At 44.4% G+C, this 13456-nt stretch overlaps 1 protein-coding gene and 1 long non-coding RNA gene across 8 annotated transcripts in view; one reads left to right on the top strand and one right to left on the bottom strand.

Moving 5' to 3' along the window:
- PDE4D (phosphodiesterase 4D) overlaps nt 1-13456 on the bottom strand; it is a 1010209-nt gene that overhangs the window by 305611 nt on the left and 691142 nt on the right. Inside the window, exon 1 of one of the 7 annotated variants that reach the window (XM_044276167.1) lies at nt 3631-3848. The exons of the other annotated variants lie outside the window; for them this stretch is intronic. Within the exon in view, the coding sequence (XP_044132102.1) occupies nt 3631-3797 (167 nt within the window). The 5' untranslated portion in view covers nt 3798-3848. Of the gene's footprint in view, nt 1-3630; nt 3849-13456 lie in introns of those variants that run through there. 7 annotated transcript variants of the gene reach the window in all.
- LOC122924763 overlaps nt 1-13456 on the top strand; it is a 127013-nt gene that overhangs the window by 4707 nt on the left and 108850 nt on the right. The gene's annotated exons all lie outside the window — the stretch shown is intronic.

The raw sequence follows: 13456 nt of genomic DNA, 5'->3' as shown, positions 1-13456 counted from the left end.
CGCCAGTTGTGACCATGCATGGTGGATGGCTCGTTCCAGATACATTAGCAGTCTGCTTTTTGCCTCCTGTGCACTGTAAGTTCTGCCTGCTTCTCCTCCTGATCTGCTGCTCTATCTCTCCCTCTGAACTTCCCTCCTATCCTCTCCTGTGGGCACCCACTTGACGTCCATTGACACGTCATCATTGTCACCTTCACCACCACTGACATTAGAGATCTCATGGTAGCCAGCAACAGCGGTGACCACCCTCCTTGGGCTGATCTGGGTACTGTCGTCAGACCGCTGGTTGGCGGCTGTTGCTACCTTCTCTTCCTAATCCGATACCAAGAATGGCTGCACATTGGTAAGATCTGGGAATAAATGGGAAAATAATTCCTCTGACTCGTGTGGAGGGGCTATGGTGGTGGTGTATTTGGTGGTGCACACAGCAGAGAGTGAAGAGGATGCAGATACAGAGGATGAGGAGGGTGCAGAATCAGAAGGCTGAGTGAGCCACTCAATCAACTCTGGTGCGTCCTTTGACGTAATGGGACGCTCCTTCGCCAACTTCCCACTTAGGCTCCGGCCTGGTGCACGTGCCCTACCCCTACCACCCCTGCGGAACTGCCTGCCTCTTCCTCTGCCTGTCATTTTCAAAATGACCCTGTGCTAAAGTCCCTCGAGAAAAGCAGTATTTGTGGAAGCAGGTATATTGCAGGCCTCAATCAGTATTTCTTAGAAGCAGGTATATTGCACCCCTCAATCTGTATTTTGTGGAAACAGGTATATAGAACACCTGAATAAATATTTGGTGGAAGCAGGTATATTGTACCCCTCAATCTGTATTTTGTGGGAGCAGGTATATCAAACCCCTTAATCAGTATTTATTGGAGGCCGGTATATCGCACCCCTCAATCAGTATTTTGTGGAAGCAGGTATATAGAACCCCTTAATCAGTATTTTGTAGAAGCAGGTACCGTATATCCCACCCCTCAATCAGTATTTGTGGATGCAGGTATATCAAACCCCTTAATCATTATTTTATGGAAGCAGGTATATCGTAGCCCTCAATCAGTGTTTTGTGGAAGCAGGTATATCGCACCCCTCAATCTGTATTTTGTGGAAGCAGGTATATTAAACCCCTCAATCTGTATTTTGTGGAAGCAGGTATATAAAACCCCTCAATCAGTATTTTGTGGAAGCTGGTGTATCGCAGGCCTCAATCAATATTTGTTAGAAGCAGGTATATCGCACCCCTCAATCAGTATTTTGTGGAAACAGGTATATAGAACACCTGAATCAATATTTGCTGGAAGCAGGTATATCGCACCCCTCAATCAGTATTTTGTTGAAGCAGGTATATCAAACCCCTGGATCAGTATTTTGGGGAAGCCGGTGTATCGCACCCCTCAATCAGTATTTTGTGGAGGCAGGTATATCGCACCCCTCAATCAGTATTTTGTGGAAGCAGGTATATCGCACCCCTCAATAGGTTTTTTTTTGGGCAACAGGTATATCACACCCATTGCAAATAGTTGTTCCAATAATGCTTGTCCCTCTATATACCAGCGGTATCACAGCAGAACCACACACAACTGCTGCACAATACAAATGCACTATAATATACTTTCTATGCTAGAAAGTATATTATAGGTATATCACACCCCTCAATCAGTTTTTTGGGGGGCAACAGGTATATCACACCAGTTGAAATTAGTTATTCCAATAGCGTTTGTCCCTCTATATAGCTGCGGTATCGCGGCAGAACCGCATACAACTGCTGCACAATACAAATGCACTATAATATACTTTCTATGTTAGAAAGTATATTATAAGTATATCACACCCCTCAGTATATCACACCTATCGATGGCACACCTATACCAGTCCTTAAAAGGACTTTTGTGACCCTATTAGCTAGCGTTTGGTGTCTCTAAGAGTCTGTCCCTGCTCCACACAGCAATCCCCCCCTATACTGGCAAAAAACTGAATGTAAAATGGCTGCCAGATCAGGTTCTGTTATAGGGTGGGGGTGTGTCCATGTGCTGAAACGTCTCAATTGGCTGTCCTGTCCCACCTGATGGATGTGTCATGGGTCAAAGTTCGGCGCAAAAGAATATGGTGCATGCGAACATCGCCATATGTTTGCATGTTCAGCGAATCGCAAAGTTCGCCGTGAAACGACCGCCGGGTGAACCGCAAGGCCATCTCTATTCCCAAACACATCCAAAAAGATGCCTGACTAAGGTGACATTTTTTGTAAAGTTTTTGTGCCTTTTTTTTGCCAAATGGTGTGTTTGATCAAAAGCGTCTTTTTATTTTATTTTATTTTTTTATAGAAAAATATGTACCGGTATGTATGCAGAGTAAGGAAAAAACATTGAAAAAACTAATCTGCACTGCAAAACTCCTAAAAAGACTATGGGGGAAGTTTATCATTACCTTGTGACTGAAAAGTGCGCCTAAAAACTGTCACATCTCTCGGCTTTTGCACCATCTTCCTTCTTGCAAGGGCAGGAAGGGGGAGTGACCAGCCGCCCTGAAAAATATATCTGCATTTACGTTTTCTGGCGCAAATGTGAGCCCCTATGTTTGACCAGCCTTTGTCAATCATTTCAATATAGAATGAGTGTGCATGCACGGCCCTGCTCTCCACTGCCAGCTGGGTCTCAAACAAGGGGCATTTTCTAAATCAGTGATGGACCCCACGCCAATTAATGTTTTATGATATGTCCCATCAACATGTCAGATAAATTATAATGGAAAACAGAACCGGTTTTACAGAAAATAGGAACCCAGAGAAACAGTGTCAGACTGGGGTTCCTTGGGCCCGCCAGAGGAAATTATTCTCGGGGCCCGACTCCATATCATCAATAAAGTCTAACATGTTTTGATTTAAAGAAATAGGCCTTTGCAAAAGTTCTTTTTTTTTTCTCCTGGACCTTTGGGGCCCAATATGGTATCAGATCCTCTGGTTCTCTGGTGGGCCAGTCTGACGCTACAGGGAAAAGCTAATTAAGGTCTCTTTTTTGCCATTTTGGAGAGTTTCTTTCATCCACATAGTGCCAAGATAATGCTGCCATTTACGGCATCTATACAGTAATACCACCAAACAGTGCAGAAATAACAGCAGTACCCTAATAATGCTCCAGTTCACATGCAGCAAAGAAATCTCGTATATTTTATATATCATAGTGCCAATTTTTTCCTAGGGTTCTTGTCCTTAGGAGGGTCATTATAAAATGGGGAGGTCTGGGCATTTGCTCACTTTGCCATCTAAAGAAAATCTGCTTTAACTAAAAAACAGTTCTTTTTCATATATTACCGTACATTGTACAAGATGAGATGCGCTTGGGTTGCGGAGGTTTTACATAACAACCGCCCTCTGCCTCTTTAAGCCTATCAGTTCACTAATTACGTATCCATATGGCACAGACCTAAGAAGTAAATGTATATTGCGGCAGATTTACACGTCACCTATGGTTGGTATACCGTATCTGCACCATATGTCATATTAACAACAGTAAATAACAAGGTTCATGGTGGAAATAGCCAGGGAAACATACGTGAATGGGACAGGGCACAAAACAGGGACACTCCATGCTGCCAGCACAGATGGACACGGGACACAATGAAGTTAAATATAGTTACCTGTAGGATTTCAGAAATCTCCGTCTCATCTTTGTTCTGGGTGACAAGCGAAGGCCGGGGGCCGCGGCTGAATCCCACAGGAAGGCCATGAAAAGGGCAATGTTAATGCCCTGTGGAAAATATGACCCAGATGGTGATGGCAATGCAGTAAATAGGCAGGCAGGCATCTAGGGGCTGCTGTGCAAAGACCATAGAGACCCTCTTGAGGTACGGGGGGGGGGGGGGGGGGTTCTCATGTGCCAGGGTCAAGATAGAGAGGGCTGCAAACACAGACGAGGAGGGATCACCGGGATTTCCAGCTGAGTGACACCTGCCCTATTACAGAGCTGTCACACACAGGGCTCCGGCAGACACTTCTACACTGAAGGAAGGAGTGGGGGGGAGTCTGTCCGGCTAAATCTGTTTATCAGTTTACAGAAATAGAACTTGATTATAGTAGGGCTCACGTGCGGCAATTCGGTTAATATCTCAGGGCGTGATGTACTGTACTTACCGTGAGAAACTTCCCTGAATGGAACGTTAAGATAAAATAAAATAATAAACCTTTATTGTGTTATTTTTACTTAAAACAAGAATCATAAACTATCACCCATAACTCGAGTAAATCAGACTGGGGTATAACCCTGTAGAGTGGGGGAGAGGTGCTCAAGGTTAATTGTTTGTACTTTCTATCTTGAAATCGATAAGCATAGTAGATAAGCTTGGTAACACTGTCTCAGCAGATATTGGCCATAGTGTTACTATATTGTTACTATAAAACATAAACCTCAATGCCTGCGGTCGTTATGTTACCAAACACTGCCTATTAGAGCCGGCTGCAGGGACTATTGGGATTTGTATCTTAACTCAATTTGATTTAGTCGGTTTAGATACACACAGCGCTATTGTTACTACACCTCTCCTTGTACTCCCACCCCCATAAACAAGCCCTATATGTCTCTCTCCCGCTCAACGCGTTTCCATGCGGTGGTAAACCAGCACTTCATCAGGAGCAGGTAACTAATAGGTAAGTAGAGCATGTGGCAGCATCTTGGCGCTATGTGTATCTAAACCGACTAAATCAAATTAAAGGGGTTGTCTGGGTTCAGAACTGAACCTGGACATACCTCCATTTTCACCCATGCAAGCCCCCCCCCCCCCCCCCCCCTGAATTGAGCATCGGAGAAGTTCATGCTCCGATGCTCTCCTTTGCCCTGCACTAAATCGGCATTTTCAAGGGCAAAGGCATTTTCAAGAGTTCCGGTGATGTACCGGGCTCTCAATGGGGCTGCCAGAAAGCCCGGTGACTGATGGGTGGGCTTTAGCGCTGCCCTTGCCAGTAAAACGGCTAGGGCAGCGCTAAAGCACGCCCATCTGAGCCGGTGACGTCACTAAACACACTGCAGGGTGGAAGCTTCCGCCCAGCAGTGTGTTATTGTAAACAAAAGAGCCCATGCCCTGGGCGATCTAGCGCAGGGCAAGGGAGCGCATCGGACATGAGATGCTCCGATGCCAACATCAGGGGGGCTGCAGGGGTGAAAATAAGGGTATGTCCGGGTTCAGCTCTGAACACGGACAACCCTTTTAAGTTAAGATACAAATCCCAATAGTCCCTGCAGCCGGCTCTAATAGGCAGTTATTGGTAACATAACCGCAGGCATTGAGGTTTAAGTTTTATAGTAACAATATAGTAACACTATGGCCAATATGTGCTGAGACAGTGTTACCAAGCTTGGCAGGGTCTAGAGAGGCATTCTTTCTATGCTTATTGATTTCAAGCTAGAAAGTACAAACAATTAACCTTGAGTACCTCTCCCCCACTCTACGGGATTATACCCCAGTCTGATTTACTTGAGTTACGAGTGATAGTTTCTGATTATTGTTTTAAGTAAAAATAACACAATAAGGTTTATTATTTAATTTTAGCATTCATTCAGGCAAGTTTCTTAGTTTTGCAAATTTCCACACTGAGGGACAATAAAGGGATTTTCTTCTTCTTCAACAATATACTGTTGAATTGCTGAAGGAGTGACAACGAATATATTTTTTTATTATTATTTCTACTGTTAGTTGTGGTTTTGTTCCAAAAAAGTTGTCTGTACTTCCCAAGGCTGCTTTGAACTTAATTTATATATGTACAATGGCCTTATCTTAACAGTTCAAAAAACAAAGCAGCTCTCACCTGCACAGCTCGCCGAGAGCAAGGAAGCAGCGTGGACGTGGTCGTAAATTGCAGGAAAAAGAAAATAGAAATTCCAGCTCTATTAGACGAACGATCCTTTATTTCTTGCGGTCTAAAAACTCCAACATACACATAGTAACGATCTGCGCGTTTCGGACCATCACATGTCGGCCCTTACTCATGATTAAGGACCGGCTTGTGATGGTCCAAAACGCGTAGATCGTTACTATGTGTATATTGAAGTTTTTAGGCCACATGAAATAAAGGATCGTTCGTCTAATAGAGCTGGAATTTCTATTTTCTTTTTCCTGCAATGGCCTTATCTTGCACTACTGTAAGTAACGAATCACGAACTGGATATTGCACTTGGCTCAGAACGCCTCCCGAGGATACTTGAGATATCAGGGAATAGAGCTGCAGACGGCCATCATTGGTCCCCAGGGACAGACCTTAGAGATAAGGCTCTGATCTCTGCAAAAAGCCTCCTGCTGTGAAGGATTCCATCTAAATGGCAGTTTTATGCTAGAATAATCCGTCTGTCAGTGTATTATGTATTGTTCTTCGTACAGATGTAGCCAGTGTTATTCTTATACCGGCTGCTCCAGGATGGTCACTTTAATCTCATTTGTTGCATTACCGTGATGTGATTTTGTAGCATTAGCACATTAGGCCAGTCAAAATGACAGTGGCTAAATCTGTATCTTCTCTAGGACAACTAGTCTTACCACATCATGCCACTTGTGCATCTTCCAGCTTGATGAAGAATAATAAAGGTTCTTTCTCAAATTCTTACAAATGAAAGACACCCCTTCCTCTAATCTGGATATCAGACATTTTCATCAGTTCCATTCATGCTACTCCTTGTCATGCAGCTGGAGGGTAGGAGGGCTCACAATCCTAACATTTATAACATTATTCCGGTGCATATGCATACCTCCCAACGTCCCCGATCCAGTGGGACAGTCCCAGGTTACAGAGGATGTCCCGGCCCCGCAGTCCTTGAATGACTATGGTGCCCAGGAATCAGAGGACCTTCAGATGAAAATGAGGTCATTAGGTAAGTGTTATGTTTCCTCAGGGTCGGACTGGCCCACCAGAGTACCAGAGGACCCTCTGGTGGGCCCAGGTTCTGAAGCAATTGCAGTGAGCCGGTGGTTCACTGTTAAAAGGGGGTTAATGCAATTTTTCTGTGTATTTGATATCCCAAGATCAGCTGTTTATGGGAGAAAGGGCTAATTCACTAGTCATAGATGCAGTTGCTACTTTAGGTGTGGGCAGACCCCATGCCTCTCCTCTGGGAGCTGCAGTCAATTGGTAAGTGGTAACTAATGAGAGAGAAGCTGAGTATGTTAAGTAGTCTACAATTAAGTTGCAAGGAGAAGCAGCAGACAGGGACACACCAGCCCTGTGAGTTGAAAAAAAACAAAAAAGTGTCTGGAACAAGCCAATCTGCGAAAGAAAGAAGCACTGATCTTTACAGAAGGTTAAGGGCCATTTCAAGGAACGATGCATGGACAAAACGCCACTGAGGGTAATGCATGTGCTTCAGCTGTGCACTTCACTGCATTTGGTTGGGGTTAGAAGCTTCAGGTTCCCCTACCATAATAAAGAAACAGATTGGCCATCTTTTCACCCTGCAGCTGGGTATTGTAGACATACTGATTGAACTGGAAAATATAGAAGAAAATGAGAGATAAATTTCACCCCTTGGCTAATTTGGGAAGCTTGCTCATATTTACTGGAGAGAGACTCAGAGAGAACCACCATACTGTCTATTTCATCCTATATACAGCCTTGGAAATACTGTCTATGTAACCTGTAGAGACTGAGCCAACTTTTGAAAGTGCCTGTGTATGCTATCTGCCAAGTTTCTTCAGTAAAGTACCCCAAAACTAGCCTGTTCACTGTATTGCATCTCAACTTGCACTGCCATATAATTTCTCCTCCCCAGCGCTTCAAAGGCATCCTACCTTGCACCTTGAAACCCACTAACACCAAGGGCATCCAACCTACCACCAGGCAAGAGGTCCCTGAAACAGGGACGCCTCTGTTCGCTGCATGGCCCAGGGAGCTCTAGAATGAGGACCACCACCTTAATTAGTACTTCCACCACTCTCGTCCTCATCCCTACTGGGCTCTCTGCACAATACTGGGCCCCAAAGGTCCAGGAGAAATAAAATCTGGAACTTCTTTTGAAGAGATTCACTTGTTATTAGGGTCTATTAGTTTGATTCAAAACCTATTAGCCTTGATGAAATGATGAAATGGAGGTTGGGCTCAAGGAATAATATATGCATCAAATACAGTGGATATAAAAAGTCTACACACCCCTGTTAAAATGTCAGGTTTCTGTGCTGTAAAAAAATGACACAAAGATAAATCATTTCAGATCTTTTTCCACCTTTAATGTGACCTATAAACTGTACAACTCAATTGAGAAACAAACTGAAATCTTTTAGGTGGAGGGAAGAAAACTAAAACTAACACCCTCTTATAACTGGGGATGTAGATGTGTTCAGAATTAAGCAATCACATTCAAAATCATGTTAAATAGAAGTCAACATACACCTGCCATCATTTAAAGTGCCTCTGATTAACCCCAAATAAAGTTCAGCTGCTCTAGTTGGTCTTTCCTGAAATTTTCTTAGTCGCATCCCACAGCAAAAGTCATGGTCCACAGAGAGCTTCCAAAGCTTAAGAGGGATCTCATTGTTAAAAGGTATCAGTCAGAAGGGTGCAAAAGAATTTCCAAGGCATTAGATATACCATGGAACACAGTGAAGACAGTCATCATCAAGTGGAGAAAATATGGCACAACAGTGACATTACCAAGAACTGGACGTCCCTCCAAAATTGATGAAAAGACGAGAAGAAAACTGGTCTGTGAGGCTACCAAGAGGCCTACAGCAACATTAAAGGAGCTGCAGGAATATCTGGCAAGTACTGGCTGTGTGATACATGTGACAACAACCTCCCCTATTCTTCATATGTCTGGGCTATGGGGTAGAGTGGCAAGATGAAAGCTTTTTCTTATTAAGAAAAACATCCAAGCCAGGCTACATTTAGCAAAAACACATCTGAAGTCTCCCAAAAGCATGTGGGAAAAGGTGCTATGGTCTGATGAAACCAAGGTTGAACTTTTTGGCCATAATTCCAAAAGATATGTTTGATGCAAAAACAACACTGCACATCACCAAAAGAGCACCATACCCACAGTGAAGCATGGTGGTGGCAGCATCATGCCAAGGGGCTGTTTTTCTTCAGCTGGAACTGGGGCCTTAGTTAAGCTAGAGGGAATTATGAACAGTTCCATATACCAGTCAATATTGGCACAAAACCTTCAGGCTTCTGCTAGAAAGCTGAACATAAAGAGGAACTTCATCTTTCAGTATGACAACGACCCAAAGCATACATCCAAATCAGCAAAGAAATGGCTTCACCAGAAGAAGATTAAAGTTTTGGAATGGCCCAGCCAGAGCCCAGACCTGAATCCGATTGAAAATCTGTGGGGTGATCTGAAGAGGGCTGTGCACAGGAGATGCCCTCGCAATCTGACAGATTTGGAGTGTTTTTGCAAAGAAGAGTGGGCAAGTCTTGCCAAGTCAAAATGTGACATGCTGATAGACTCATACCCAAAAAGACTGAGTGCTGTAATAAAATCAAAAGGTGCTTCAACAAAGTATTAGTTTAAGGGTGTGCACACTTATGCAACCATATTTTATTTTTCAATTTTTTCTTCCCTCTACCTAAAAGATTTCAGTTTATAGGTCACATTAAAGGTGGAAAAAGTTTTTAAATGATTTATCTTGGTCTCATTTTTTTACATAACAGAAACCTGACATTTTTATATAGACTTTTTATATCCACTGTATGTATGGCCAGCTGGTCGCATATAGTTCTGTCTGTACTACAGACCACTCTGTGGTCAAGTGCACACATAATACATGACGCAGCTCTGTGAGCAAGATGATAACTTTCATAATATGGAATATATATATATATATATATATATATGTATTTCACAGCAGAAAGATTTAGATGACACCTTCTGTAAAATTCTGTATACAAAGAGTCCTGACACACAGAACATGCCTGTCTGACAAGAAGCAGCCGGACACGCTTCCTCCGGCTCACACTTCTGTGTACTTTGTAACATGTAAACCTGCCAACGCAGACGGTCTCAACGAGGTCAGGCACATAAGCTCCTTACTATGAAGATTATTGTGGAGACGTCTTAAGCCTTGATTTCAAAAACTGTATCTTGCGGCTTGCATGTCACCAATAATTTAAATCCCATATCGGTATCATAGCTGTAATCAGGGGCAGACTGGGAAGTTAAAGTGGCCCTGGAAAAAATACTAAAAGTGGCCCCGTTTTGTAGTCAGGTCCCAATTGATGGAAGGCATGGCCAGCAACACCATATAGTGGCGCATTATACCGCCTCAACAGAGCCAAATACCACAGTCCATCACTAAATACTGCCAGCAGCACAAAATACATCCCAAAAAACTTCCACTGGCCGGCCGTGAGGAGGGCTCAGGCGGCCCCCTGGGCATCTGCCCACCGGGAAATTTCCCTGTAAGGTCTATGGCTAATTCGCCCCTGGCTGTGATCTCAGTTGTCTAAGCCCAGGGCACAATGTGCGGTGTACATAAGAAAGGAACACAGAGGTATACGTCGCCCATAGGATCCCAAAATGTATACTGCACACTACACTTTTTTTCTGCAGCCCTCAGTTTGCTGTGCTTACCCATATAGACAAGCAAAAAATAAAAAGCTATAGAAATGTATATTTGCCCACTGGAGGCCAAAAGAGTGATCGGAGGGCTCAGAATACAGACTGTATTTTTAGAAAATAAACTAGTAAAACTCCAGTCCAAATCTGAGCAGCCAGTCACTGGCCTGTGCATGAACAGTAAGTGACCACTGAGGCCAGTGACTGGCTGCAGGAGTCACAGGAAGGATGCAGACCCAAGGGGGATAGGAATGGTGGGTAGCAGCGACCTGTAGGACATTTTAAAGACTAGTAAGATTTGTAACAGGAAAAATTTTGCACTGCCCCTCCCTGCCTAATTTGACTAAATTTGGGAGAACCCTTTTAAGACAAGAACAACAAAACCCCCCACAGTTGACTATCTGCAGCTGTCATGTGCTGTCAATGTGACATCATTACTGCAGCCAGGTAAACAGAGCACCAGTGGCTGTGTTATGGCCGGGGATTTACCAGGTAAGTACTGTGTTTTTAATCATTTGATTCCCGCCTTAAGTAATTTTTGGCCAATCCTGGAAAACAAATTAGGAGGCAGACTTTTACAGTCTTAAAGGGTTTTTTACCACTTTTTTAAAAAAAAATTCAACCCAACTCACCTGCTCCCTGCTACTTATGGCTCTCTTCACTGTAAACTTCCAGATGGACAGGGTCAAGTGCTGTGCTGCAGCCAATGACTGGCCTCAGAGATGACATGTTCCCATGTGGCATGCCACTGCTAGGTCACATGCTGCATAGGGACATGTCATCGCTGCGGCCAGTCATTGGCTGCAGCAGAGCACTTGACCAGGTCCATCTGGAAGTTTACAGTGAAGAGAGCCAAGGAGCCAGAGCAGATGAGTATGGATTTTTCCAGTTACCGCAGACTGGGATGGAAATGCTGCCATTAAAAAATACAAAATAAATGGACAACCCCTTTAAGGACACATTTTTTTTTTTCATTTTCAGAACGTTTAGATTTTTTAATTGATGTAGAGGACTTTTTTTGGTAGGTTGAGTTCTTTTTTAATGCCAGCATTTTCGGATGAACATAATCAATTCTGCCATTGTTCTTTGGGTTTTTGCTGACTGGTAAACCTGTGAGGGTCAAAACATTTAAGGGGATACCAAATGTATATAGTTTTATTTTTTATTTTTATGAATCTTCCCTCTGTTACTAAGTCCCACTGACCAATGCTTTGCCCAACGCCATACTGCTGTTGCTACACAATCAAAAGATTAATATAGAATTACTGGGATATTTTTGGTGGCTGACCCCTCTCCCCAGTGAGGGCGGCAGTTTCGGATATTCCATAAATTAGTGCTCCTGCTTCTTGCCTTAAGGGCCCGTTCACAATCGTGTATGATCAGCGAGCCCGTGTTGCGAACAGCAAATAGTAGTCCGCAAAACACGGCACCGGCTGTGTGAACTCTTCATCACGGAGTGGACTTATTCACTTGTATGGGCCTGTGATCCGCAAGATACGGCAAAAGATAGGACATGTCCTATCTTTTGCGGTGAGGAGGCACGGACCCGGAAGCCCACAGAAGGGCTTCTTTGTGTTTCTGTGGCCTTCCAAACCATGCCTCTGCTCTGTATAAGATAGGACATGTCCTATCTTTTGCTGTATCCTGTGGATCGCGGTCCGCAACACGGGCAAGGCTACACCATGGTCGTGTGAATGTAGGCTAAGGAAAACATCTGCAGTATTAAAGAAGTTTTTGGGAATTTCCATATTGATGGCTATCTTCAGGATCGGTCGTCAATATGAGATCAGTGGGATCCAACTTCTAGCACCCCCACCGATCAGCTACTCGAAGAGGCTATGGCACTACATGAGTGAATAGGACTCTTCCTAGGCCAGTGACATCATGTTCATTGGTCACATGGCCTAGGTGCAGCTCAGTCCCATTCAAGTGAATGGTTCTGAGCTGCAATACCAAGCATAGTCATAGGCGTGCGCACGGGGTGTGCCGGGTGTGCCTGGGCACACCCTAAGACCCCTTTCACACGAGCGAGTTTTCCGCGCGGGTGCAATGCGTGACGTGAACGCATAGCACCCTCACTGAATCCTGACCCATTCATTTCAATGGGTCTGTGCACATGAGCGTTGTTTTTCACACATCAGTTCTGCATTGCGTAAAAATCGCAGCATGTTCTATATTCTGCGTTTTTCACGCAGCCCTGGCCCCATAGAAGTGAATGGGGCTGCGTGAAAAACGCATTGCATCCGCAAGCAAGTGCGGGTGCGATGCGTTTTTCACTGATGGTTGCTAAGAGATGTTTGTAAACCTTCCGTTTTTTATCACGCGCGTGAAAAACGCATCAAAACGCATTGCACCCGTGCGGAAAAAACTGAACAACTGAACGCAATCGCAGACAAAACTGATTGAAGTTACTTGCAAAATAGTGCGAGTTTCACTGAACGCACTCTGAACGCGTCCGGCCCCAATCCGCAACGCCCATGTGAAACCAGCCTAATAGGTTCGTCACCTCTGTGCGCACTGCCCCCCAGCTGATTCCCCTTGTCTGTTTTGCTGGCTGCCGCCACCCGCTGCACTGTCAATTCATTTACAATACCTGGCTGTGGGCTGCCGGCGGGCGGTGGCTAGTATTCAAATAGGGGGGCGGAGTCCCGGACCCGGCGGAGGCAGAGAGGGAGTGCGTGCTGTGCGGCGCGGCGCAGGCTGAGTTGACGTCACGTCATGCCACGCCACATCTGAGTACCCTGCGTGCCTGGCCGCCTGCTGGCTGGTGAGGGCAAATAAAAAAAGAAGTGTTATGTCCCACAGTGCTACGAATCCTCTGTTGTCGCCTGTATTACCCTGATATCCTTTAGTTATATAATATATCTGAGGGATATCAGGGTAAATTATACAGGGGTAATATAACTAGGGGTATCAGGGTACATGAGGGG

Source organism: Bufo gargarizans, chromosome 1, assembly GCF_014858855.1.
Source record: "Bufo gargarizans isolate SCDJY-AF-19 chromosome 1, ASM1485885v1, whole genome shotgun sequence".
In the NCBI taxonomy this organism is placed as follows: domain Eukaryota; kingdom Metazoa; phylum Chordata; class Amphibia; order Anura; family Bufonidae; genus Bufo; species Bufo gargarizans.
This window is presented reverse-complemented; position numbering and strand designations above follow the sequence as displayed.